The 27,000-nt window shown below is 38.2% G+C and overlaps 1 protein-coding gene and 1 long non-coding RNA gene across 4 annotated transcripts in view; one reads left to right on the top strand and one right to left on the bottom strand.

The window, feature by feature from the left end:
• Positions 1-27,000, top strand: part of PTGER3 (prostaglandin E receptor 3) — a 224,411-nt gene that overhangs the window by 155,202 nt on the left and 42,209 nt on the right. The window contains exons 3-4 of one of the 3 annotated variants that reach the window (XR_013384072.1): positions 6,868-7,045; positions 23,361-23,499. The exons of 1 other annotated variant lie outside the window; for it this stretch is intronic. Coding sequence is in view for 1 of the 2 variants with exons in the window: in XM_077905021.1 (XP_077761147.1) it covers positions 23,361-23,381 (21 nt within the window). In the remaining variant the exon portion in view is untranslated. Of the gene's footprint in view, positions 1-6,867; positions 7,046-23,360; positions 23,526-27,000 lie in introns of those variants that run through there. One more of the 3 variants, XM_077905021.1, reaches the window with a different exon arrangement.
• Positions 1,361-4,714, bottom strand: LOC144317992 (uncharacterized). The gene is made up of 3 exons (XR_013383849.1): positions 4,572-4,714; positions 4,139-4,227; positions 1,361-2,560 (listed from the first exon to the last, which is right to left on the bottom strand). It is a non-coding gene; the product is annotated as an uncharacterized LOC144317992 (long non-coding RNA).

Here is a 27,000-nt window from a genome sequence, read left to right as displayed (position 1 = left end):
ATTAACACTCTTAAATATATCTGCATTTAGGAATCTGTGCTTATTTTCAAGTTTAATTATTTGTACTGTTCAAGAAAATTAGGCCTATTAGAATAACAGGTCAACCTTATAAATTCCAAGTTAAAATGAGTAATTGATTCATTGCTGTAGACTTGTAATTTCAGATTGAAATTTCACTTGGAACGTTTAAGAGAACCTACAGTTCACCATATCTATAAATTTAATTTATTAGATTCATAAGAATCACTTAAGTTATTGGGAAGATTGTTAAGTCATACAATGTACTTAAAAAGGAAATAAAAATATATCACATTGATAAATGTGGCTGAATATTAAAAGAATTTAATTAAGTTGTAAAGTAATCCTTCAAAGTAATTATAAGACTTGCTAGATTTATGAGTATCTTAATTAAATTTATAAACTAACTTCTAAGCTTAAGAAAAACAAGGATTTCAAATGAATTAGTATTAATTTTGCACCAAAATAATCTTGAATAGCTCTTTTCTAGTAATAAAAAATGACTTAGTAACATAAAAACACTCATACATAACAGGTTTCAACTCTACTATGATTTTTGTCACTGACTTAACTTCTCTTAGCCTCAGTTTCTCATCTGCCTAATGGGGGCTGGAGGCTACTATATCAACTTGCAGGTTGCTCTAAAGACTAAGTGAGATATTTTACATAAAGTGCTTGGTACATGTTAGAGAGCTATATAAGAAATAATGATGAGAGCTTAAAAAGAAAACAAAATATGATTTTTCTCATAAACACACGAGCAGAAGTTTTGCTTATAGTCTATCCACACCAGGGACACTTTAAAGTTCAATCCTGCATATACCCTCTTAGATAACAACTTATTTGTTACCTTTCCAGGCACCATGGATGTTGGAGAATTAGTCTTAATGCCCAAGGCAGTACCGTAACTTGTGTGAAACCCAGAGGAGGTTGATCACACCCTTTAAATCCTCACCAGAAGGTGGCTGTAGGAAAGTAATAGCAAGTCAGTGTCTCATTTCAGTCTTTAAAATCGGAGGCACAGGGGACAAAAAAGTATCAGGCTCCAAGGACTTTGTGCAACCAGTGTGTTCCTGTGCCAGTATCTGGGGCCAAATTACTGGAATGGGATATAAACTCTAGGGGAAGGGGGAAGTTAGTATTCCCTCTAGGCTAATAGTCGCCTGGTGAAATGTCGCTGTATTTGTGTCGAAGGAGCAGAGGAATGCAGTGCTGTCTGGGTAGAGCGCAAACAGAAAATTCAGAGAGGAGCTGACTTAGAACATATTGTGTTTAATATAAACCAACTCACTTTTCCCACATTCCCATATTTAGGGACCAAAAATGCAATTTCAAGGGGAAACTGTAAAATTAATTATTATGAGAACTTAAAAAAAATCTCCAACTATGTCTAATTTCTCAAAAAATAAAGGCAATGATTTTTTGTGCATAGGGGATGAAAAAATTTCCTTCTACTCTTCTAGACTCTTTTGGCTAGTCTACTTATTAAGTTGTCATAAGAAAAATTAACAGAAGAAAAACAAATTTAATTGCATGCGTATGGGAGCCCCCAAAACAATAGGAGATCCCCAGCCAGTCAGGCAAGTAAGGCTTACATGCCATCCTGAGCTAAGGAGAAGGAGATAGGAGTCTGAGACCTCAAAGAGGAGGAAGATAATTCATAGGAAAAGGAGAAGAGCAAATGTTTGGCAAACAAATGTTTGCCATGCAAAGCAGAGGTAACGGGACCCAGAAAGTTGGTCTTCAGGCCCTCTCTGCTCTTCCTTCTCCCCTGTTTACCACACTTGCCCCTATTCCTTATAGTTATGCCTGGTGATTGCTCTCTTCCTGGATGAGGCCCTCTATCTAAATTCTCTTGGGTAGCTCAGAGGATGGTAAAAAGCTCTTGCTGAATCTTTTGGACCTTGACTGACTTCAGCTCAAAGAATCCACATGCCAAAGTGGCACATTTTGGGGAGGCTGATTCTGAACCCCTTTAGATGATGACTCCAGGAGGTGAGCAAACACAAAAAAGAAAGGTATGTGTGTATAGAGAGAGACAGACAGGCAGAGAGATAGACAGGAGGAGTGGATGAACAGAGAGGGAGACTCTCAGAGAAAGAAAACAGAAACTGAGAGAAGATCCAGACACAGAGAAAACAAATATGAAAAAATGATATTAAAATAGAGCCGCCTCACACTGAGAACTGATGAGACAGAAAGACTGAAAAAAAATATTAAAGAAAAATATATGTAAATTTTCAAGGCCCCAGAAACACCCAGAGGACCAGGGAAGGAAAAAGAGAAAAAGGAAGATAACACAGGGCAACCTTCAATTTGGTCAATATTTACTGAGTGCCCACGGGGAACATGCCAACCTCCAGGAACTTAAGTGGAACCCAATTCAATTCTCTCCTATTCTGGAGGGTCGGGAGGTTCAAGTCTGTGGAGCGGCCTTGGGGCGGAGGAGGTATAAGTACATGCAAATCCATACTGTGCTTTGCTTCCAGTTGGTTGGCCCAGCAATTCCATGTCTTCTGGGCTAACTTTCTCTTCCCCCCAACTCCATGGAGAAAAAAAAAAAAAAAAACTTAAGAAACAAAGATGAAGGCATTCTTGAGTCCTTTTTTTTATATGTATATATACTTGTGGTATTGGATCTAAACAAGTGTTACTTAATAGTGACACCATATTTCTTAGTTACACATAAAAATCTGAAATCTAGATATTTAAAAAGAGAAATGTTAAAAATTATTTTAAAAGACTGAATCAAAGACCACTTTCATTAGACTTCCCTCCCCACCATGTCCTGACATACGTGATAATGTATATTATTTTTAAAACAAAAAGTTTCAGCCTAGAAAATATTTCCTAGGAATATCAGAATACACAGGCACATAGCTGATCAAAATGTCTCCAAAGACCCACAGAAAGGGAAATGTCTGCCGTATGACTCATGGAATCCATAACATAAATAAACCAGAGGTTTAGGAGAAATACTACTATTCTCCATGGGTTCTATAGAACAGATTTTCTAGTGAAAGACATGGGTTCTATAAAACAGACTTCCTAGGGAAAGGCAGCATCAAAACTCATTACACCTCATCAGCTAATCCACACTTATTCAGACTAACCCATCTGATAAACCTAAAAAAAAAAAAAAAAGGCATATGATAGAACAATTTATGGGACTATTAGCTTACCTTTATTCTTCCTGTATTCCCCTACCTCACAGCTAGGCCTTTGTTATTTCCTAGCCTCTGGGATTTTTGCAGGGTGGAAAACAGAAGATACTTAAAGTGAAGGACTCTTCTTAGTGTGAAGTGAGAGCTTGTTGAAAAACTACACTACTTTTACCCTGAGGATGAGAGTAGAGAGGAATTTTGAGAAACTCAGGAAAAAGGCCAAAGTCAGGGACCACACATTCTTCAGTATGAAAACAGCCTTCTAGGAAGGTGGCACATGGTGGTGGAGTGTCTCTCTGATGTGCCATGAGAGTGGTACCCTGGGCACTAGAGTTCCAAACTCCAAGGATGCCCTTGGATGCCTCAACTGTGAGATGGAGCAGGATCGTGGTCGGGTCAGAAGGATCAGATTATAGTCCGGGACAGCGAGACTGTCACTGGTCCTCAGTCAGTAGACCAGTGACTGCCTCTCCGACGGTGCGTACTACCTACAACTAACTCGAGGACCACAGCACAGCTCCCTGGTACGCTCAGGTCCAATAGGGACTCAGGCCGAATTTCCTACGACCCAGGAGAAACAAACTTAGAGAACAATTTTGGTTAATTTTATAAAAATAAATAAATGAAGGGTGCCTGGGGGCCTCAGTCCATTGAATGTCAGACTGATGCTTGGTTTCGGCTCTTGGTCGAGGACTCAGGGTGCTGGGATCTGACCCAGGGCAGGCTGTGTGCTGAGTGCAGAGCCTACTTGAAAATTCATTCATTCATTCCTCCTTGCTCTCTTTCCCCCTCTGCTCCTCCCCTCCCGCCTCCCACCCCACTCGTCTGCTTTCTCATTCTCTCTCCTAAATAAATAAATAAATAAATAAATAAATAAATAAATAAATAAATAAAATCTTAGAAAAAATAATATTAAATAAATAAATGAGATATTTTATATGCATCTAATGTCATACCTGCCACCCAAACCTTGGCATCACAAAGAACTAAGGCTGAGCAACCCTTGGGCACTTTGCTCAACTTCTCCAGGCTCAGTTTTCTTTATCTGTAAAATGGAGATAAAAAATGGAACTTAATTCGTAAATTACTATAAGTAGGGAGGATTGGGTGCACATAGGTTCAGCGCCTGGAACATAGGAAGTATTCAATAATGGTTGCTATTTTTATTCAGTTGGAAAAATGAGTCTCCTAGACGTGAGACACAAAACTTTCAGCCATTGCACAAACACAACCATTGCGAAGAAGGAAACACCATCAGTTACGCACACTGTTTACAAGATGAAAATAAGTTATTAATAGTTCTTCAAGAGAAATACCACCGCCCCTTGCAGGAAAAACAATCTGAACACAAGGACCAAGAAAAACACCAACCATCCCCCACAACTCTACCACTATGGGGCCATCGGCATTCAGGTCAGCACGTCCAGTAAACCTCAGACCCATGGGGAAGAACAATAGAAGCAATTCAAACCACTTAGTATGGCCATGGCTTTTACAAAGCCAACTGCCACCCTTCTCCGCACTTTTCACCCTCCCCTCCTCCAACACAACCACATCTGAGGCTAAAGATATTTATAATTCTCCGAGTGACTAACTGCAACAAACTTTTGACAAGAAGGCTGTTGAACTTGATAAAAGTATCTTAGTAGGACAGATATACTTCTCCAGTGGAATTTGGGAGGGGAGAACATATTTAATTTTTGATAAACTAAAATAGCACCTTCAGAATGGAATGACTTCACACCGGGATTGAACGGTAGAACCAGTCCCAGGTCAGATAAGGCTCCAGCTCCTCCGTAGTCAAGTGGGCATTCACACCACAAATCTTAGCGTGACTCAGGGTCTCCTCATTTTTGCTCTCCTCTATCCTGCCCAGGTCATTTGGAACTCATGACTGGTCTCAGGTCTGTCCCCTACCTAATGGCCCCTGGTGGGAAAATCATGACTTGACAGTTCAACAAACATTTCTTGAGACTTTGTAGGAGCGAGAGAGGATCAGGGTCAGGACAGAACTGCAAAGGCGAGTCAGGCAAGTGCCCGGGGCCTTGTACAAGATGCTCAGAAGACTTGACTAGAGCTGTTCCTTAGACCCACCTGGGGCCGTAAGAACACATTGTACGTCAGGGAGCATGGAGGCCAAGGGGGGGTTAGAAATCCAGTAGGGTACTCAGAGCAGAGAAGCCGAGGCAGAAGCAAGAGCAACCACTCTCTGTCCTGCTGCCCTGGTGGAATGCAGACCCTGGGCTGGAGTCCTGGTACCTTTACCAGCAGCCTTGACCCTAAGTCTCAGCCTGTGGAAACACCCCAAGCTCTTCCAGGCTGATTGAGCTGCTAGTGCCCTCTAGCGGGAGCCCACGGGATGGCCTCAAGATGTGAACCTTCAGATTCAAACCCAGTTCCCAAGGACTCACCATGCGCTGGCTTCTGTGCTAGCTGCTGGAGCCACAGGTCTTTGAGTCGTTGTTGTTTTTTCTTTTCTTTTCTTTTCTTTTCTTTTCTTTTCTTTTCTTTTCTTTTCTTTTCTTTTCTTTTCTTTTCTTTTCTTTTAAGACTTTAGTTATTTATTTGACAGAGAGAAAGAGCACAGGCAGGGGGAGCGGCAGGCAGAGGGAGAGGGAGAGGGAGAGGCAGGTCCCCTGCTGAGCAGAGGGAGCCAGATGCAGGGCTTGACCCCAGGACCCCGGGATCATGACCTGAGCTGAAGGCAGACGCTCCACCGACTGAGCCTCAAGACTGGTTTTTCCCTCAAGAAGCGCACAGTCTAGGACGTGAGACGTAGAGATAAACACATGAGAACCAGAGTGTGTGGTCAGTGCAAAAAATAATAAAATAAAATAAATAAAATAAAATAGCAATCGTAAATATAAATAAGACAGAGTTTGTACAGAAGAGGGATGATTAACTTTCGTGTCTGAGGGTTTGATGATGGTTTGAGGTCTGGGCTGACAGTGACAAGGGTGTCCTGGAAGGTGTAATTGGGCTCTGAAAGAAGATTAGTAGGACTTCACTAGGCAATTAATAGGAGATGAGTTTTCCAGGAAAAGAGATCAACATGAGGTATTGCAAGAACTGCAAATGACTGTACTCTGGGAATGTCAAGTGGGGATGGAATTCGATGGAATTTGTCCTGGCCCTTTCTGAGGGAGTCTAAATGGTACCCAGTGTCTCCCAAAGTGTTCTATTCAACAAACTTTTGTTAAGCATCTTCTATAGGAAATGGGATGACACATTATTCGAGTCCTCAAGATGCTTACAGTCGAGCATCGGGGTGGATGTTCAGACAGAAACGTGAGGGATACTGTCTATAAAATGCACGTTATACACACATAGCAGCTGGTGACAAAGGACAAGGAACATTTACATTGAAAAGGGCCACCAAGGAAGCCTTCCCAGTGTAGGAAACACCTGGCTTGAGCAGGGAAGCACACACAAGCACGAACTTGCTCGAAAGTGGTCACGGGGAGGTTGTCCCTGTGATGTGATGTGTGATGCGTTGGCCGAATGTCTTCCTGTCTCTCTGGTCACATTAATTTTACTTCCCTGAAAAAAAAAATAATAATAATTTTACTTCCCTGGCTCCCCTTCTTCTTCCCACCCCCGCTATCATCAATCTCCAAGATTCTATACTCAGACCTCAGAGCTTTGTTCTTTCTCAGTGATTTTACTCACACCTATTTGTTTCCAGGATGAGCTTCAAACAATTACTTAGTGGAGACCTGGCATCATGGAATATGTCACTTTTTACACAGCAAGTCGGGCTGCCCCTAATGACCCACACTGCAAACGGGATCCACCCTCTTTATCTCTGAGGTCCTCCTCTCCCTTGGTTGGTTGTCCCATCCGTCCTTTAGTCATCTGATGTTGTAAGTCAAGAAACTTGAAAAGACCCTACTTGCCCCCCTCTCTCCCCAGCCCCCAGGGCCTCTCCAAGTTCTGCAGCATTCACAGATCCTTTTCCTTCCGTGTCCGCTATCACTGCCTTAAATTAGTCCCATAATCTCTTGCCTGGCTGATCGCGTGGCCTCCTAATCCATCTTTCTGCTTCTAGCTCACCCCCTCACTCTATCTGCTTCACAGTATTTCTAATACGAAGTCTGATCTTGTATTTATGCCGCCCACCCCTCCTGCTTGCTGTGCTTCCGTGTTCCCTTCAGAACCAGGTCTCAGCTCCTTGGGGGAGTAGGCACCCCTCTCCCGCCGACCTCTCCAGCCTTATTTGTTGTCCTCTGCTTCCTGAAATTCTCCAGAAATTCCACACTTATGGTAGGTCTCCCTAAACATCATGTTATGTCCTACTTTCTGATCTTGAAGAACTGTCACCTAGAGTGGCTCTCCCCATTATGTTTCCCACATGGAAAACTCCAATTTATCCCCCCAAACTCAGTTCCATGTCACTTCCTCCCATTGAACCTTCCTTGGTCCTAATAGATACCTACTTTATGTCAGAGGCACCACACTAATTGCTTTGAACAAGACAAATTCCCTCCGCTGTGGACTTCACATTCTACTAGATGATACAGACGCTAAATAATCGCACATTAGTTATTTGACTGTAAGTGGGATATAAATCTTAACCAGGTGTTGAGGGTCAGGAAGTTACCCTCAGAGAGGGAACTTCGCTGATGCCTGAAAGACTAGAAGTAAATAACTGAAGCATAAGGTGGTAGTAGCTGTGGTGGTGAGCATCCGAGGAATGGAAACATTCTGTAGAAAGCCCCGAGTCAGGAAGAAATTTGGCACATAGAGCTTTGAGTTCCTTATGTGGGGTGATTGCTACAGACGCGCGCTGGTCCCTGCACAAGATGACCTTCCATACAGCTCTAGCCTCAAGCTTTCTATCATGTTGATGCCCTGATCAGAAATCTTCCATGATTCTCTGTTGCCTATTGAACAACATATTAATTCCTTTGTTGGTTTTCATGACCCAGTGCAATATGGGCTCCAGGAATGGTCCAGTTTTATCTCTCATAAGTCGTCTACATTTATATTCAACAAGAACTATCACGAACCACTTGACATTCCCCACACATTTCCTCATTTTTTCTTACTTTCCCACATTGACTCAGGTTGCTATTGTCACTAAAATGCCTTACTTCTCTATTCCTATCCATGCTTCTTGTTCTACAAAATAATATTTACCTGTTCTATGTGTGACGTGCTTTGGTATTTTCTAGTCTAGTCTATTTTACTCTATTGTATTTTATTTCAGTTCTTAAAACAGGCGAGTAGTAACCTACCAAAGTAACTTCACCGCCCGCTAATAGATCTTGACCCACAGTGACAAACTGCCCCGAGTAGCCTTTAATGTTTTTCTAAGATATATGATTCTTGAATGAGGTTTGGCCTTAGTAGATTCTAAGTTTTCTTCCAGAAATAGAATCCTCTAACTCAGTTACATCTTCATTATTGGGCACCTGTGTTCTCTAAAGACAGAATGGTAAAATTCTACATGAACACATGATGAATGGGGTAGCTAATCACACAGAGCCAAGGCACCCTGAAGACACTTGGTAATGCATTTTTTTTTTTTTAGCAATGCATTTTAATTTGTAGGACATGTCACACTTTGCTCTTCCAATCCTGGCAGTATTTGAACTGAAGTTGCTAATTGCATTGAGCTGCTCCAAATCATATACTGGGCAAAGATGAACATGGGAGAAAATCTCTTCCAGCTGTAACTGAGAAAAGCAAACAAATCCATAACAAATAAATCCATGGCAAAGAGTTGCAACTGTAGCCCATAATATGGACTAAATGTAGATTGCTTTGGAACTGCCCAAGGGGAACACTTGAATCTTTTGTAATAATCACTTTCCAAAGGATCTGTTGTTCAAAATCATTTCTATATCTCCCATTTTAGGTTTTGCAGCATCAACGCCTGGGTCAACTTATCATCTTGTTAATGTTCTTCAAATCTTTATCTCCAGCCCAGATTATATTCATGTTTCATTTTTCTGTATATCCTACCACCAGTAATGAACCCTAGATACCCTAAACTCATCAATCTAAATTAACTCATTATCATCACTCTAAGTCACCCTCTACCCACCCTTATCCTTCTTTGATTAGAGAATGGCACATCACCTCTCCACTTAAGCCAGAGAAGAGCGGCATTGGGCTTGACTCCTCCTTCTTCAGCTAACCTGCTACTAGTTCCTCTTGATGGCACATCCTATATGCTTCTCAAATCTGTCTACCTCTCTCCAACCTTCCTGCCTCTACTGATGTTCAAGTCTCCCAAATCGTCATCCTCTTGGCATCTTTCCTGATAGAGTTCACAAAGTGGCTGAAGTAACACATCATTCTCCAGCTGGAAACCATTCAGTTTACTATTATTTCACTTTCAGAGAGATCCAATGGGAAGTACCTAAAATTGCTTGCAAAGCCCTCCTGAACTGTCCTCTACCAACTTTTCCTGCCTTTCCATACTCCTTTTCTCTTCTTTCTTCTTTTCCCCATTTCTCTGTGCATTCATATTCTCCAATCACCTAAAGAAGGTTCTTTATGCCTCAGACACTCCATTTTTTTGTCTAGAACACTCCTTTTTACTAGAAAGCTATTACTCTTCCTTCAAGGCATATCTTGGATATCCCATAGAAAATATCCCTTAAGGCTTTGGGCTCCTTCTGTTCTCTCTTAGTGCCCTATATCTCATCATTATGCTATACTGAAATCTCCTATTCACTTCAGTCAAACATTATGAGCACAGAAATTATTCAACACCATATCTCTATTGCCTAGCACATAATAGGTGTATGATTATTTTTTTATTTTTTTATTTTTTTTATTATATTTTTAGAATGAACAAACAACATCTGATTTTCTCTCTCTTAGCGGAGGGCTGTGTAGTGTCCAGCTATGCTGGTGACTTGGGAGATCAGTCTATGCAACCTTGGGATAAAGTATTGGAAAATTATTTTGACTGTAAATTTAAATCATTATCTTTAAACAGTTTATCAGTAATACAACTTTTTTTTTTTAAAGAAATGTCCATCTGTCTTATGTGTCTTATTTTACAAACTCAGGAGAGGGTTATTTTTGACTCCATAGAATCCCAACATTTCAGGTAATCTCTTTTCTTAGAAAACTAAATTTTACTCCTTACCAGATTCACAATCCTCAAATCCAAGCCTGAGCTTTTGTTTATGGAACCAGAAAGATTTGCATTGCATCAGTTCATGTTTAGTCAGTGCTAAACTTTCAATAAAAGTTTCTTAACCTTTTATTGAATTTCATTCATAACTGAAATGCAAATAGTCTGGCAACGTTCAGACGTTTCTTCAAAGACATAGGCAGAATACATTTACATGATGAGAATTTGTGGTTAGTCGCAGGTGGTCAACGCTTATAGCTTGCAACAATTATTAAAATGTAAGTGTCACTGGTGGGGCTGCCAATGCTGACACCAGAAGAATGGAAAAGAACTCTAAAAGATTTTTTTATTTAAGCTAACTTTGAAATTAGCAAGGCTTTTCTGAACAGAATGGTTCTGCAATTTTCACAATCTAAGAATTCTTCAAAATACATTTCTGAGGCTCTTGCATGAATATTTAGAGTTTTGTTGAATTTCTTGCTTTTCCCTTAACACACTTTACTGTATGCTACCTCATACCTTTGCTGTTCTTTCTGATTGGCATAGCCTTCAGCCCCTTAGATGCCTTCTAAACTCAAATCTCATCTCTTCTGTGAAACACCACAACAAGATCAATAGAAATCTCTCAGGCTGAATTAATTCCTCTCCATTGTGAGTGTCCACAGCATTGTGTGATTTGCCTTTCAAATCGCACTTACTACATTATAGCATCCTTGTTGGTAAATGTTTCTCTGTTCCCTAACAGTCTATGAGTTACTCATTAATTTGGTATCCGCAGGACCCAACAGTATCTGATACACACCAAAGCTTCCATATAGGGCAGCCTGGGTGGCTCAGCGGTTTAGTGCTGCCTTCAGCCCAGGTCATGATCCTGGAGACCCGGGATTGAGTCCCACATCAGGCTCCCTGCATGAGGCCTGCTTCTCCCTCTGCCTGTGTCTCTGCCTCTCTCTCTCTCTCTGTCTCTCATGAATAAATAAATAAAATCTTTAAAAAAAAATAAAGCTTCCATATAGACAAGTTTAAAGGCCAAATCATCCTATTTTTTCCCCACCTCTTCTGCGTCATTGTAGTATCAAGTTCATGTCATCCAGTTGGGGCTCACTTCACGATGTACATTATCAAACAGTTCGAATCTCACAATTAAGATATAAATTTTCTAATTTTGTCACAAATTCATTTTAGAAAAAGCAAGGAGCTGTAGTTTTAAAACTCATCTCTGTCACTAAGAGATTATGTGGTTTGGGACAATCAGTTTACCTGCCTTGGACATTACTAAATTATCTCTATCATCCCCATCTTCTCTCGTTGTATGACTCAATATCCTTTTCTGAATTCATGCAAAATTAATGGTCTTGACCACATAATTATGTATTTAATGGTTTTTAATGGCTAAGACTTAGTTTTCTCCTGTGTGAAATGAAGATAATAGTAGTGCTTGTCTCATAGGTTATAAGTAATCTTCTGTATATCTTGACTCTCTGCAGTTGTAGTCCGTATAAGGATGCAAAAGTCTTAATAACACACACATATTCACTGCTGACTTAATCACTACCTTCTGTTTTCTCCCATCATGTACAGTGTTTTACCTGTTTCTTGCTGATTGCCAAATATCATGAACATCTGATAATGTAATGCTAAGATAATGTCAAATAAATATAGTGACAAGTACGATTACAAATCTTGCAACAGATGCAAAGTTTCATGAAAATAAAGTCACATAATTTTAAAACACACATGTAAAGCCATTGACAAATAATAGAAGAAGAGAAAGCTAATACAAATATAACAGGTTGGGCTTCTTAAAGATATTGAATGGGATATGGGAATAAATAGATAAGTCCCTCTAATATTTATTACAAAAGTGACCATATTTATGATCATGTGCTGCAAAAAGTATTAAAAGGACATTTTTTTATGTCACGATTCATTTTTTTAATGCTCACAGTTAATAATTTAGTTTCATCTTTGCTTTTTCTAAAATGTAACTTATAGAGGCAATGAGAAAGAAGATGAAATTCAGCATGAAAATAGGGAATCTCAGGCAGCAGGTGTCATAGGGGAGGCCAGGGACACCAAGAGGCAGCTGAGAGTGACTAGTCTTAGTTCTGCCTCAGGTCAACTCTAGTGATGCTGCTTATCAGCCACATGAGAAAGCAAAGAAGATAAGAAGATGTGATGATAGATAGATAGATAGATAGATAGATAGATAGATAGATAGATAGACAGACGATGGAATATTACCCATCAAAAAGAATGAAATCTTGCCATTTGCAACAACATGGACGGAGCTATAGTGTATAATGCTATGGGAAATAAGTCAGTCAGAGAAAGACAAATATCACAGGAGTTCACTCATTTGTGGAATTTAGAAAACAAAACAGAGGAACATAGGGGAAGGGAAGGAAAAATAAAATAAAATGAAAATTGATAGGGAGGCAAATCGTAAGAGATGCTGAACTCTAGGAAACAAACAGGGTTACTGGAGGGGAGGTAAGTGGGATGGAGGAATTGGATGATGGGGATTAAGGAGGGAATGTGATGTGATGAGCACAGGGTGTTATGTGTAAGTGATGAATCAATAAATTCTAGCTCTGAAACTAATTTTAAAAAGCTTAAGAAAAACAAACAAAAAAAAAGCAATGGAGAATGACACAAAGACTGCTCATTTGACTGTGTATGTTTGACATGTTGTAATTTCTTAAAATTTCAACCTAAGCAACTCCATTAAAATACAAAAAAAAACCTAGTGATTTCAAAACTCCAGTAGAACTTTAGAAAACATTAATTTCACTTATTTCTATAGCATTTTACAATAAACAAAGATAAATTTCATTATTTTTTCACTTTATTAATAACTCTGAAATAACTAAAACAGGCATTGCTTTTTACTGGTGAAAAGCAAAAGTTGGCCGAGTCTACTCAGATATCAGAGAGATAACACAGGCTCCCTGACTCTAGGACATAATGGTGAAGATGTTCTATTATGTCCCTTCTCTTTCCTCAGTAATACTAAATTCTTTACATTTTAGTCCTGATTCTCATTACAATCTTTTCAAGATAGATTTTGTTGCCTCCAATTTACAGGTAAGAAATCTGAGATTGAAAAAGATTAACAAAATTTGCCCACAGTCACCAGTAAGCATATCTTCCTAACTCCACTGTCTCACCCCTTTGTTTGCTGAAGTTCAGTGAATGTATTTATTAATAATAGAAAAACCACACTCAACAAAAAGAGGCTTTAGAGCATAAAAGAATTTTGGAAAGTCTGTCTGAGAAAAAAATAAATTTTTTAAACCTTCCAGTTTATATCTCAATTATAATTACTGGGACATTTGAGCCATACAATTGAAAAGTGATACATTTATTTCACCTTTGTTCCCTTTTTCTATATACTTTACCCTTCTATATACTTTTCTATATACATATAGAGCAATGAAATAACCAAATACTATGTTGTATCAAAAAAAAGAATCTGCTTTTGAATAAATGTCTAAACTCAATAGGTCAGGTCACTGAGCGTGCATCACCCCATTTTATCAGTTGAGATGTGAACTATAAAGAGATTCAATGAACTTCCTCAGGTCACAGAATCCAAGCTCCCCTTAGAAAATATACCAGCTGTCCATGCACCATTCCTTTTTTTAATGGCTATCTTAAATACAAGCATATGGTCATGCAAATATAAAAGTTTCCTTAATAAAGCAATAAAGAGACTACATCAGCAAAAATTATTGTCAGTAAACTCTAGGTTGAAATTACATGTTGTGAGTGACAACAATTTACTTTTACTTATAGCAGCTCCAGTCATGGATTATCTGTGATGGATTTTTCATATGGATGATATGAATCACATAAATGAAATTAAGACTATGAATATGTACATATTTTAGTATACATTAAAGTAAGCAAGGCAAATATTTTCTATTAGCTGAAGTCTAAAACTAAATAACCTATATGGAAATTTTGGAATGGAATCTGTTGGCTTCATAAAGAGATCTTGACATATTATTTCTGTTTAAATTGGAAAAATTAATACTGTCCACTCCTAAGCAAGACAGAAGAAAACAGTTATATTTCACATTACATTCTTGGAGGGATCTTTATAACTTGACTATAATTATTTCAGGATGCAAAATTTAAAAAGGACCTTATAATGTCTCAGTTCATCTTCAGGACAAGAGTCTCTCATTAGAATGTGATGCATTTGTTCGTTAAAATTCTAAAGCTGAATGGCATCCTTCTAGGAAGGGCTGAATTGCCATCTAAACTAAATAATAACAACCATAAGATAAGTTTTGTGTTCTCTTTTATTTCATATACTCATATTAAGATTAGCAAATGTAGAAAGCAATTTATAAATGCATGCCCCAATCTACAAGTGGCCCCAAGAAAGTTGTTCCCAGGGAAAAGAAGCCATTAGGATTATTCAAAAGCAAATGAATTCTCAATATATTTTCATATTTTGATAACAAACCTCTATTGTGTCACTCTGTTGTCACAGAGATAACACACATCAGAAGAAAATGTCCCATGTTGTCCTTCAAACCCACATGGATCTCAAATCCACTTCTATCTCCTTTTCTCTATCCAGCCCCCATGTCCTTACCCCTCTCCTTGATCTACTAAAATTCTCTGGGGGGGAACCTAGCTGGCTCAGTTAGTAAAGCATGCAACTCTTGATCTTGGGGTTGTGAGTTTGAGCCCCACATTGGGTATAGAGATGACTTAAAAAGCAAATCTTAAAAATAAATAAATAAAACTCTCTGGTCTGTCATTATAATAACCTCTTAGCGTATGTTCTTGATCTTTCCCTGGCTGGTTTCATTACATGTTTAGCAGAAGTAGAGGGGTTGAAGATTATACAGGCATAAGCTTTGTCAAAAATTATTAAGTTGTACACATAAGAGTTACGTATTTCATTGCATGTAATTTTACCTTAAAAAAAATTTAAACGATTACTGAACTTCAGTTAATGGGTTGGCTTTTTGTGATGATATGGGTTAGTAATATTAAAGCTTGCTTAAACAAATGAGTAAATATATTAAAAGTAATGGGAGCAGTATTTTAAGAGGAAGTTACAAACATAGAAAGAAGAAACAATGGCATTGAATTGGAAACTATCAATATAAGCTCATGATTTTTAATATTTACCTATCTAGTTAAATAAATTTAGAAGTGATTATAGATATAGGCATACGTGTGTGTTTACATGCACATGTAATATACTACATATGTTCACTGAGATTATCTAAAAGTTATGACAGCATTGAGCACACCTAATACTTAGACCTTGATTTCTATTTATCATTTTGCATTAAAAGGAACCTAGACTTCTTACATACAAATGGCCAACAGACACATGAAAAGACATTCAACATCATTCAGCATCAGGGAAGCACAAATCAAAACCACAGTGAGATCCCACCTCACACCAGTGAGAATGGTGAAAATTAACAAGTCAGGAAACAAAAAATGTTGGAGAGGATGTGGAGCAAGGGGAACCCTCTTGCATTGTTGGTGGGAATGTGAACTGGTGCAGCCACTCTGGAAAACCGTGTAGAGGTTCCTCAAAGAGTTAAAAGTAGATCTTCCCTATGACCCAGCAACTGCACTGCTGGGGATTTACCCCAAAGATACAGATGCAGTGAAACGCCGGGACACCTGCACCCCAATGTTCACAGCAGCAATGTCCACAATAGCCACACTATGGAAAGAGCCCAGATGTCCATTGACAGATGATGGATAAAGAAGGTGTGGTCTATATACACAAAGGAATATTACTCAGCCATCAGAAGAGACGAATACTTACCAGTCACATTGACATGGATGAACTGGAGGGTATTATGCTAAGCAAAGTAAGTTAATCAGAGAACCAATTATCACATGGTTTCACTCCCATGTGGAATATAGGAGACAGCAAAGAGGATCATAGGGGAAGGGAAGGAAAACTGAACAGGAAGAAATCAGAGAGGGAGACAAACCACGAGAGACCCTTTAACTCCAGGAAACAAACTGAGGGTTGTGGGGGGGAGGGGAAGAAGGGCTGGGGGCTGGGGTAACTGGGTGATGGGCATTAAAGAGGGCATGTGATATGAGCACCGGGTGTTATATGCAACTGACGAATCACTGATCTCTACACCTGAAACTAATAATGTACTATATGTTGGTTGGTTGAACTTAAATTCAAAAAAAGGAACCTAGACTTCTCAAAGGAAAAAAAAAGAATGATTCCAGGGCTGTGACAGAGACAAATAAAGCTCTACAGAATATTATTGGGAAAATCGATAAATTTGAATATAGGCTATAGATTTGATAACAGTTTATCAATATGTTTTCCTGATTTTGATAATAGTACTGTAGTTAAGCTAGAGAATGTCCTTGTTTTCATCTTTTTAAAAGATTTATTTATTTTGAGAGAGAGAGAGGGCATGTGCATGCACGAGAGTGCAGGGTGGGGAGAGGGAGGGAGAGATTCTTTCAAGCAGGCACCCCCCACCCCCGCCCCGCCGCTGAGCGTGAAGTGAGATGCAGGGCTTGATCCACAGCCCGGGAGATCACGAATTGAGTAGAAACCAAGAATCGGTGCTCAACCAACTGAGCCACCCAGGCACCCTTCCCTCTTTTTTAATAAAGATTTATTTATTTATTTTTGTGGGGGGAGAAAGAGAGAATGCCTTTGTTTTTAGAAAACATTCATGGAATTATTCAGTGGTAAAGGGTCACAACTGTCTCCATTTCACTGTCAAATGATTCAGAATAAAAAAAAAAAAGTCATCTATCTATCTACCCAGAGAATGCAAATGACAAAAACAATTGGGAGAAAATGTAAACATTCAGTTAATGTAAATAAACTATTCCTTATACTTTTCACTTTGCTGTAAGTTTGAAATTGTATCAAAACAAAAGGCTAAAGAATATATTCAGTGGCTTCCTGTGTCTGCACAAGACCCAGTTTCAAAGATGGACAAAACATGTCCCCGTTGTCTTGTGTGCCCTCCCTACCTCTCTGAGGCCGTCTTTTCCATCCCTTTCTCTTTCAGGGCTTTCTCCTCAGATGTCCTGTTACATCCACGCTTCAAGATTTCCTTGTTACATCCCCATCTCCTTCAACCGTGCAAAATCTCACTCCCTCGATGGACTGTTGTATTTTCCATTACATCCTACCCATTTCCCACCCAACCTCCATTCTCTCCAAGTCCTGCTCTACCTCTTCTCTTCCATGGCACGTGTCCCTTCCTAACATCCTTACGCCTCATATGTCTTGCTTCTGTCTTGCCTCCACTCTCTAGAACGTAAGTGCCACAGACAGTTTTGTCTGCCGCCTTTCCCGATCTATCCTGAAACCTGAGACAGACAGTCCAAGGCACTCTGTGAATATTTGTTGAATGGAAGAATGATTGCTGCCAAATTGTCAGATTACCTTTGGGGAACATACTCTTTTTGAATATTAATCTTTTTTTTTTTTTGAATATTAATCTTGAAGGATGTTTTTTCTCTGTAATTCTTATATATATATACAGAACTGACCAGATAAAATCCCATGTATATATTATATATAATATATATACAACTTAACGGGAATAATTTAAGGAGTTTAGAGATAGTGCTTAGGAAGGTCATCTGAGCCTCAGAAGGAGATGGTAAGTTGCTCTGGGCCCCTCTTTTCATCATCTACTTCTCAGCCTTGAAGGACTGGCTCACACTAATCACTCCTCGTGAGATACCGGTGAGAAGGCCAATTTAAAGAATTATACTGAGAAACAGAGTTGCCACAGGTCTCAGATGTTTCAGTCTTCTGCTCAGCTCATTTCCTCTGAGAACTTGACATGGAGTCCAATAGATAAGTGCACAGTTACTTCTCTTCGTGGAATCAGAACGAAAGGAATGAGTTAGTCAACTTACGCGAGCCCAGTGAGGACGTTTTTCTGTCTAAGGAGAGGGTGTCTAAGAATACAGTATTGGGAAGTCCTCTCCCCGGTTCAGGGCATTTTCTCACTTCATGATGTTGAAATGGAAATTATTAAAATTGGGTTTGGAGCCTTCCCCCTTTTGAGGTTTCACATTAGTAATCAGTTCACTCATGTCTTCCTTCAGTTGCTCTGGTACGTGTGTAGGCCGCAGGCAAGCCCTGTGGCTCCTGGTTTCCAAAGGAAACCACGTTATTCTTAGAAGAGGACTTCTCCGGTGGCTGATCTTAGTCACCACATGCTGAGTTTATTAGTTCAGCTTTCAGAGCTGGTGTGGGGTGCTTCCTGCACGTAACTCATGCCCCTTTCTGCCCTCGACGCGATGACAAAGAACAGTTTACTAAACACTGCTTAATGCTTAATCAAATAAAAAATGCCTGGAACAAAGTTAACCTTCATGAAGTTCTAAAACCTCACAAGGTGTCTGGTTCTGGACCACTACGGAGTAGAAGCACTTCTCCCCAGTCCTTCCCCTGAGTTCAGCTAACAGTCCTGGACATGATACAGAAAACACGCAGGAAAGCCGACTGGGAGGTGAAGAGGGGGCGGCTGACCCCCTGCGGCCTTGGGAGCCCAAGAGGCCGTGTTGCTCCCCGGGTTTCCCCTCTGACTCCAGCCTATGGACTGGGTGTTGGAGAGGCCACATCTGGAAAGGCCACGGGAACTGACCGGATAAAACCCCCCAAATACAGTTCTTTCTAGCAAAGGGCAAGAAAAGGGACAAGTTAGCAAGATGAAAAGTTCTTAGATAATAACTGTCCTGGTGCAGAAGCACAGCGGGGGACAGATGTGGCTCAGGTCCCATCGCCCTCAGCTGCTGCCCCTGCCAGGCTGCCCCAGGGGGACAGAGGCCACAGCGGGGGTGGGACTCAGCCTCACTCACCAGTGGCGAGCCTCTCCTGCCAGCGTGGGTGGAAGTCGCCGGGAACCTGGGCTTCTGTCCCCACCTGGCAGTCGTGAGGCACCATCCCATCCCCACCGAGGTGAAGCAAGAGGCCAGCTGGGGAGCTGTCGCTACCCATCAGCAGGAAGGCAGTTCCTTCTTGCAGCGTCTGTGGAAAGTCCAACATTTTTCTGATGCGGATCTCAACATACGTAGAGGTAGGATTTAGGACAATTCTATTACAAGTGAAAAAAAGTCAAGGAACTGAAAGGGAGGCAAGATTCCCACATTTGATGCTGGAGGACGGAAGAGTCTGACTTGGCATTTTGAAACTAGTAAATAAAAGGAAAAGAAAGAAAAGAGAAAGGTTTCTACATTTTATTCGGACACTAGTAGGCCTTTGAGCTGACGGAAGAATCCTGTATCTTGACTGCAGTGCTGGTTACCGGAATCTGCGCAAGTGACAAAGTGACACAGAACTATATGCAATATTGTCTTGCTGCAAATTTCCTGCCTTTGACATTGTGCTATACTGAATGCGAGATGTTACCCCTGGGGGAGAGTAGATGAGGGTCCCCAAGGACTCTACACGACAGCCACTTGTTATAAATCTGTATTTCAAAATAAACAGTAAATAATAAACTTTTTAAAAGACCTTTATAGGTCATATTCAGAAGCTTCTCCTAACCATGCAAAAGCATAAAAAGCGTACAATAAAGCATCGGTGTTAAATTTTAGAGCAGATTTCCCCAGTAATTAGCGGTCATAGGGGTTGGTAGTCATTTATGACCTATTTGATCCAGGAAATGCAATTTTGTTTTGATGTTAACGTTATCATCAGTCTTTGCTTTTTCTTTTTAAATTCGAATATAGTTGACACACAACGTTAGATTAGTTTCAAGAGTACAATTTAGTGATTTGACAAATTACACAGTGCGCTATGTTCACCACAAGTGGAGCTGCCATCTGTCCCGTTACATTGCTAATACAATATCACTCAATTTCTTCTTTTTATGTAGTTAGTAAATAGCACTGTGTAAAAGCTCACGAGTCATCTTGCTGGGTTATTAATGTGACTGACAAGTTTTTAGCATTTCCTAAAGAAAAGATCATTTATTACCTTTAGCTATCATGGCATAGTAGTAGGTACCTTGGAAAGGTGCAAGCATAAAAATGCAAAAGTTTGTTTGTTTCCTCTCTCAAGAAAGTGAAAAAAAAAAAGCATAGGAGTTTCAGGATTTCTTAGTGGCACAGGTGGATAGTGTCATCCAACTGTGATAGCCAGAGACATCCAGGCCTAACTACCTGTCTGTGTCGGATTTTTTAATCTACAGTGAAAATCCTTCCTGCTCTTCCAGCCCATAGTCAACATTTTCAGAGTTTCTTCACAGCCCAGATCACGTTTCTGGGAACTGACCCCATCATCTTCATACAGTCCTGTTTGAAGTGATCTTCTCCACTGGTCACGATGGTTGGCACAGGATTTCCTTTCCTATGCTAATTTGGAATTGGGACCCATAGACTCGAACTGAATAGACTTAAGGTCCAATGTTGTCAATTTTCTATAGCCATCACTTCTGACTCATGAAATATTCCAAGCACACAAAAACACCCAATGAGTCCCCGCCTTAAGTGAACAGGTGTTAATGCACTATCATATTTATTTCAAATTTCTTTTTTCTGAAAAAATATGATATAAACTCAAAATTACTAGTATAATATATACCAATCACCAAGATAAAACAATTACCAAATTTTTGTCACATTCATTCAATTTTTGATTTACATTTTAATTGTGAAAAGACACATAATATTTACCATCTTAATCATTTCTTAAAAGATTTTATTTTAAAGTAATCTCTATACCCAACATGGGGCTTGAACTCATAATCCCAAGATCAAGAGTCTCGCATTCATTCCACCAACCAACCCAGCCAGGCACCCCCCCATCTTAACCATTTTTAGGTGTGCAGTTCAGTAGTGCTAAGTGAATTACACATCCCATAGCACATGGAACGGGTCTCTAGAACTTTCTCATCTTGCAAAAATGAAACTCTACGCTCTTCGAACAATTTCTCATTCCTCTATTTCCTCTATATCCCCAGCCCTGGTAACCACAACTCAATTTTCTATTATTATGAATTTGACTTTTATAGATACCTCAGAAAAGTAGAACCATACTGTAATCGTCTTTTAATGACTGTCATATTTCACTTAGCATAATGTCTTCAAGGTTCCTCCATGTTGTACTATATGGCAGGATTTCCATCTTTTTTGACACTAATATTACCATATATCTATTTCCCACAATTATTTATACATTCATTGGTTGATAGACATTGGGATCACTTCCACTTCCACTTCCTGGCTATTGTGAATACTGCTTTGATGAACATGGGTGTGCAAATACCTTTCGAGATTCTGCTCTCAGTCCTTTTGTGTGTGTGTATACATATATATATATACAGAAGTGGGACCACTGAACCATATGATAATTGTATTTTTAATGTTTTGAGGAATCTCTATCCTGTTTTTCTGCAATGGCTGCACCATTTTACATTCCCATCAAAGGTGTACAAGGCTTCTAATATCTTCACATTTTCACCAGTTCTCTTCTGTGTTTGTGATAGTGGCCATCTTAATGTGTGTGAAGTGATCTTGCTTTGGGATTTCAGGTTTTATTTCTTTAATGATTTCTTTAGGTGAACATTTCTTCATATGCTTGTTGGCCATTTGCTTATTTTGGAGAAGTGTCCATTCAAGTTTTTTGCCCATTTTTAAACTGAGCTGTTTTTTGTTGTGGTGGTGGTTGGGGTTGAGTTATAGGAGTCTTTTATGTGTCCTGAATATAAAACTCCAGATATACAATTTACAAATATTTTCTCCCATCCTAAGGTTGTCTTTCACTCTGTTGACTGTTTTCTTTGATGTGCAGAAGCTTTAAAATCTGATATAGTGTCACTTGCTTATTTTTGCTTCTGTACGTTAGGTCTCATATCAAAAAACCATTGCCAAATTCAATGTCATGAAGCTTTCCAACTATGTTTTCTTCTAGTAGTTTTATGGTTTTCTGTCTTACACTTAGGTCTTTAACCCCCTTTGACTTAATTTTTTTTGATATATGGTCTAATGTAAGGATCCAAATTCATTCTTTTGCATGTGAATACCCAGTTTTCCCAATTTCATTTGTTGGAGAGACTGTTCCTTTCTCCATTGTGTAGTCTTGGCACCTTTGTTGCAGACCATGTGACCATACGCAAAAGGGTTTATTTCTGGACTCTCTGTTCTATGCCGTTAGTTTATATATCTGTTTTTATTCTAGTACTACATTGTTTTAATTAATGTAGCTTTGTATAACTTAACCTGTTTTTTTTAATGCAATTTCTTTTTTCCTTCTTTATGTATTTTACAGCGAATATCAGGCAGCATAATTTTACTCCTACGTGATTCAATATAAATCTCTAAAAATTATGGTCATTTTCCTTTGCAAAAGTATTATTATCACATATAAAATTGGCAATGTTTCCTTGCTATCATCTCATACCAAGCCCAAAATCAAATTATGAATGGTCTGGAAAATGTGTCCATTGATTTGTTTGAATCAAGATCAAAACAAGGTCCCCACTTTCATTTGATTACATCTTATAAGTCTCTTGGTTCAGAGAAGTTCTACCCTTCCTGTTTTTCCCCCTCAGACATTGACTTGTAGAAATTAAATTAGTTGTCTATAGAATGCTTTAATTCTAGGTTTCTCTGTATACTTCCTTGTTCTGTCATTTAGCTTGCAAATGGAAGTAAACTGGTGGCTTAATTCTATGCTCGCTTAACTATAAATTGAAATTAGCTCAGACTTTTGATGGTTTTCCTACCTGTGGGCAGTTTTCTTAATTCACTTGCAAACTGGAGACTCTGGGGACTTTTCCTAGTTTCCCTGGTCATTTTCAGATAAGTCTTCCCATGTTTCCACCCAGAATATGTAGGGTCTTTATTTCTTACAAGTGGTATTTTTTTGGAAAATTTTAAAAACCTGGTTTGTGGAGTAGGTAGGTTGTCCCCATGCATTTCTCTCTATTCCTGCCACCCAGCTTCGATCATGTTCTTATTCTGCTGCTATAGGTGATTTATCATTTGTGTTCATAATGTGAAGTTTATGAAAATATCTTTCCTTCTAGTTTTATTTAGATGTTGTCAATGGATTTTTCATTTGCTATCCTAATTTGTTTATTTTTCAGGAGGAATTTTTTGGAGATTAAAAATCGACCTTGCTGCCAAGATCACATCACTGGAGCTTTTCACATCACTCAGCTTTCTTTTTGTTAAGGAGACAAAAATATCACAGAAAACTGTACCTCCTAACCCATTCCTTTTCACTTTCCCCCCTATGCCCACTCCCAAAGGTAACCCTCACCAGAAGTTGGTATGTCCTGTTGCCATGCATGTTTTTGTACTTTTACTACATATATATCCATCTATTAAATTTGTATCCTATTGTTTTATAAGTTTAAAATATTTACATACATGTTTTCATATTATATGTATGATTTGCTGCTTGGTTTTCTTCACTCAAAATTACATTTAAGTTTTATCCATATTGAAACATAAAACTCTAGATCATTAATTTTAACAGCTATACAGTATTCCATAGTTTGAAGAGGGCATGATTTCCTTTGACTAGAGAAAATTATTTTATTTCACTATAATAAGCAGCACTGTAAAAAAAAGAAAAAAGGAAGTAAAGAATAAAAATCCCTAGAGTATATGTTAGCTTGTGCACATCAGCATGAGTTTCTCTAAAATAAATATGCAGGAGTGGATGTGCTATGTCAAAGGGCATATGCATCTTTTTATATTCACATGTGTAAGAGTTTCCTCTATGTATATCTATACTGGCATTTGTGATGTTTTAGTTTTTTACATCCTTATAGGTGTGAAATGGTATCTCATTATTAATTTATCTTACATTTTCCTGATTGAAATGTGAGGTTGAGAATCCGTATTGATGATTTGGCTTTCTCCTATGTCTGGCCTGTTTATAAAATTGATAATGTCTCCTGGGTTATATGTCAATTTATTAATGATTTGTGAGGGTCTTAAAAATATCTGGTTAAAAATCCTCTTCTGGTGTTTATTAGATAGGTTCTTTTAACATCTTCTGTTCTTTCTATTTCTACCTCTACTTCTACCGGTCTCAATCTCAACAATCATCTTTTCTCTTCCTACAGCCCAGACTTGGTCCATGAAAACATCTTAGAAACAGGCAGCATACCAATCTTTTCATTTTCCCAAATGTTTCTCAAACCTATGACCACCACTTAAATTTCTTCCTGGAACATCCTTTCTTTCTGAAACATTGACATTCATATAACAGATATTAAGAGTAGAAGAGTTCTGCCTTTATTGACAAATTGTCAGTTATAATCATAATCTGTAAATTAAAGTTCAACTGGTGTTTTTCCCTTTTCTAGCATAGTCTCTTACCCTTTTCCTTATTTGAGACCTTTCTTATTCCCTGTCTTTATCAGGATTTTGCAAGTCATTATTCAAATGTTAGGTATGCAGTGAATGTGGATATGGATGATAGGAAAAAGAAAAATAAATTCAAGTTCTTTGATAAACATGAACCATACATTGATATGAGAATTTGATGTTATGGTAAAATAAAAGTTGAGATGATAATGTCAATATGTTTAAAGGAGTAGATATCAAAATGAGTTTGGAAATAAAGGAAAATTTCTAGAACATACCAAGTTATTATCACACTGTCACCATAAAAAAAAACTGGTGTTAATGAATAAATTCCTCTGGAAGATTATATGAGTTTGTGAGTCTAAAGTAATGTTATTTTGAATTTTGAAATCTAGTTAATGTAACTTCTTAAAGTGAAATATATAAACTAAAGTTTTCTTCTTTATGTTTTACTCTTCTGTCTTCCTCTTTGGCTTCTCTCTTAGCATACACTAGAGAAACAAAGGCACATGTAAATGTTTAGAGTTATTAATTGGGATTCCAATTTAAATTTTCCATTATTTTTAATTTCATTTTTAAACATAGGCATCCGTTTGGTTTCATGAGAAAAGCCTTCAGTTTGGTTTCTTCTTACTAAATTTCTTGAAATAGAAGTAATATTTTAACCTTTGATAATAATAGGACAAAGAGAATGATAACATCCAAGTGTATGTAGGCATTTCATTATGTAGAATAATTGTTTTTAATGGAAAAATGGATTAGACAAAGAATAGTAGGGGCTTAAATTACAATAATTATAACTGTGGGAGAAATAGCTGGCCTGGGATAACATATCTAGTCCAAGTTTGTATACAATATAATTCTTAAAATCTAAAATAGAATTATAAACTAAAAATAATATTTAGGTTCTAACTGATGAGTCAGATTTGGAGACAAAAATAGTAGCATGTAATGTTGAAACTGTTCAAAAATAGAAGCGATTTCATTTAAAAAATGACAAACATTCTTCAGAGCTCCAGGCCTCCCAGTTATTTTAATAAAATAAATTATCTTGGAGGAAGGCTCATAAACTCTCCACTGTTCATTAGTTTACACCTGCACCTCAGGGGGGTTGCTTGGGAAACTGACTCTTAATTTAGCTTGAAAAGTCAGTGCTCTTAGATTAGGGTTTTGTGCAATGCACAATACAAAAGGTTAATAATTTTATTTGAAAAAACTCATTACTATCACTTTGCACTTTAAGTCTATGTCACACTCAAAAGAAATTAATTATCTTGATGGTTTTGTACCTCATCTGCCTGAAAAGTTTTGTTTTAAATATAAATATAATATTTATATTAACTTTAGGTTGTACCTTGTACAAGTTCTCACTCTGATTTACTGAATAATTGAGACCATTCTCAAAAATGTCCAATATAAGAAAGGACAGGTAAGCTTCTTGTCTCATAACTTTTTCCAAAGGCTTTTATTTCCAAGTAAATTTGATCTATTCTTATTTTCTATTAATTTAGCAGCCAGAGCTTAATGTGATTTATTTATCTAGCTAGTCCATAAATCTTTATGTTAAGTCTTTGTATATGCTAGGCAATGATTTACCATGACTCAAGTTTTTATTCTTTCTTCATTAAATTAAAAAAATAGAACTTCTTTTTTTATCCCAGAATATTCCTCTGTAATAATTCCAGTAATTTATCTTTTAAGCAAGCTTGGATTCAAGAGATGATTACAATTCATCACAAATGTCATTTTTGTCTCTCACATGACCATAATACTTAGAACTATGAAAGGTGGCTGTTTTATATTTGTGGTGCTTCACACACATCAATTATCCTGTGAAAATCCTACGGACTCTCAATGGAAAAGAATAGTTCCTCCTCCAAGGTTCCTGAATGAGAACAATCTGTGACATTGCAGTAGACTCTAGGACATACAGCAATGCCAATGACAGATGCTAGTGCTCGCCAACAGGTAGGAGGCTGAAGACTGGGATAGGCCCAGGTTCTGGAAGGGCCTGGGAGATAGAAGATTTTGAAAAGAAAATAAGATGATCCCTGTTTCTTCCCAGTTCAGCCAAGACTGCCTAATAGATCAGCGAACAGAAAAGAAATTGAAATAAATACTATTTACTTAATTCCTCCTGTATGCTAGTGTTAGCATGGATCTCAACTGCCAGGTTTTGGTGTTTATCATCCATGTGGACCGGAACAAGAAGGTAACCTCTCTATGCTGCAGTTTTCTTATCTATAAAATAAAAACAACATGTTTTTCAGAGTTTACATAAATAATTCAGTACATTTTTTCCTAGGATTAGCCTGGCACAAAAAAAAAAGTATTTCTTAAATATTGGCTATTATTGCTGTATTATGGTTGTGCTGGTTAATAATGTAAGGAGTGGCACGCTGATAT

Source organism: Canis aureus, chromosome 8, assembly GCF_053574225.1.
Source record: "Canis aureus isolate CA01 chromosome 8, VMU_Caureus_v.1.0, whole genome shotgun sequence".
In the NCBI taxonomy this organism is placed as follows: Eukaryota; Metazoa; Chordata; class Mammalia; order Carnivora; family Canidae; genus Canis; species Canis aureus.
Note: the sequence above shows the minus strand (reverse complement) of the source record. Positions and strands in the feature narration are given on the sequence as shown.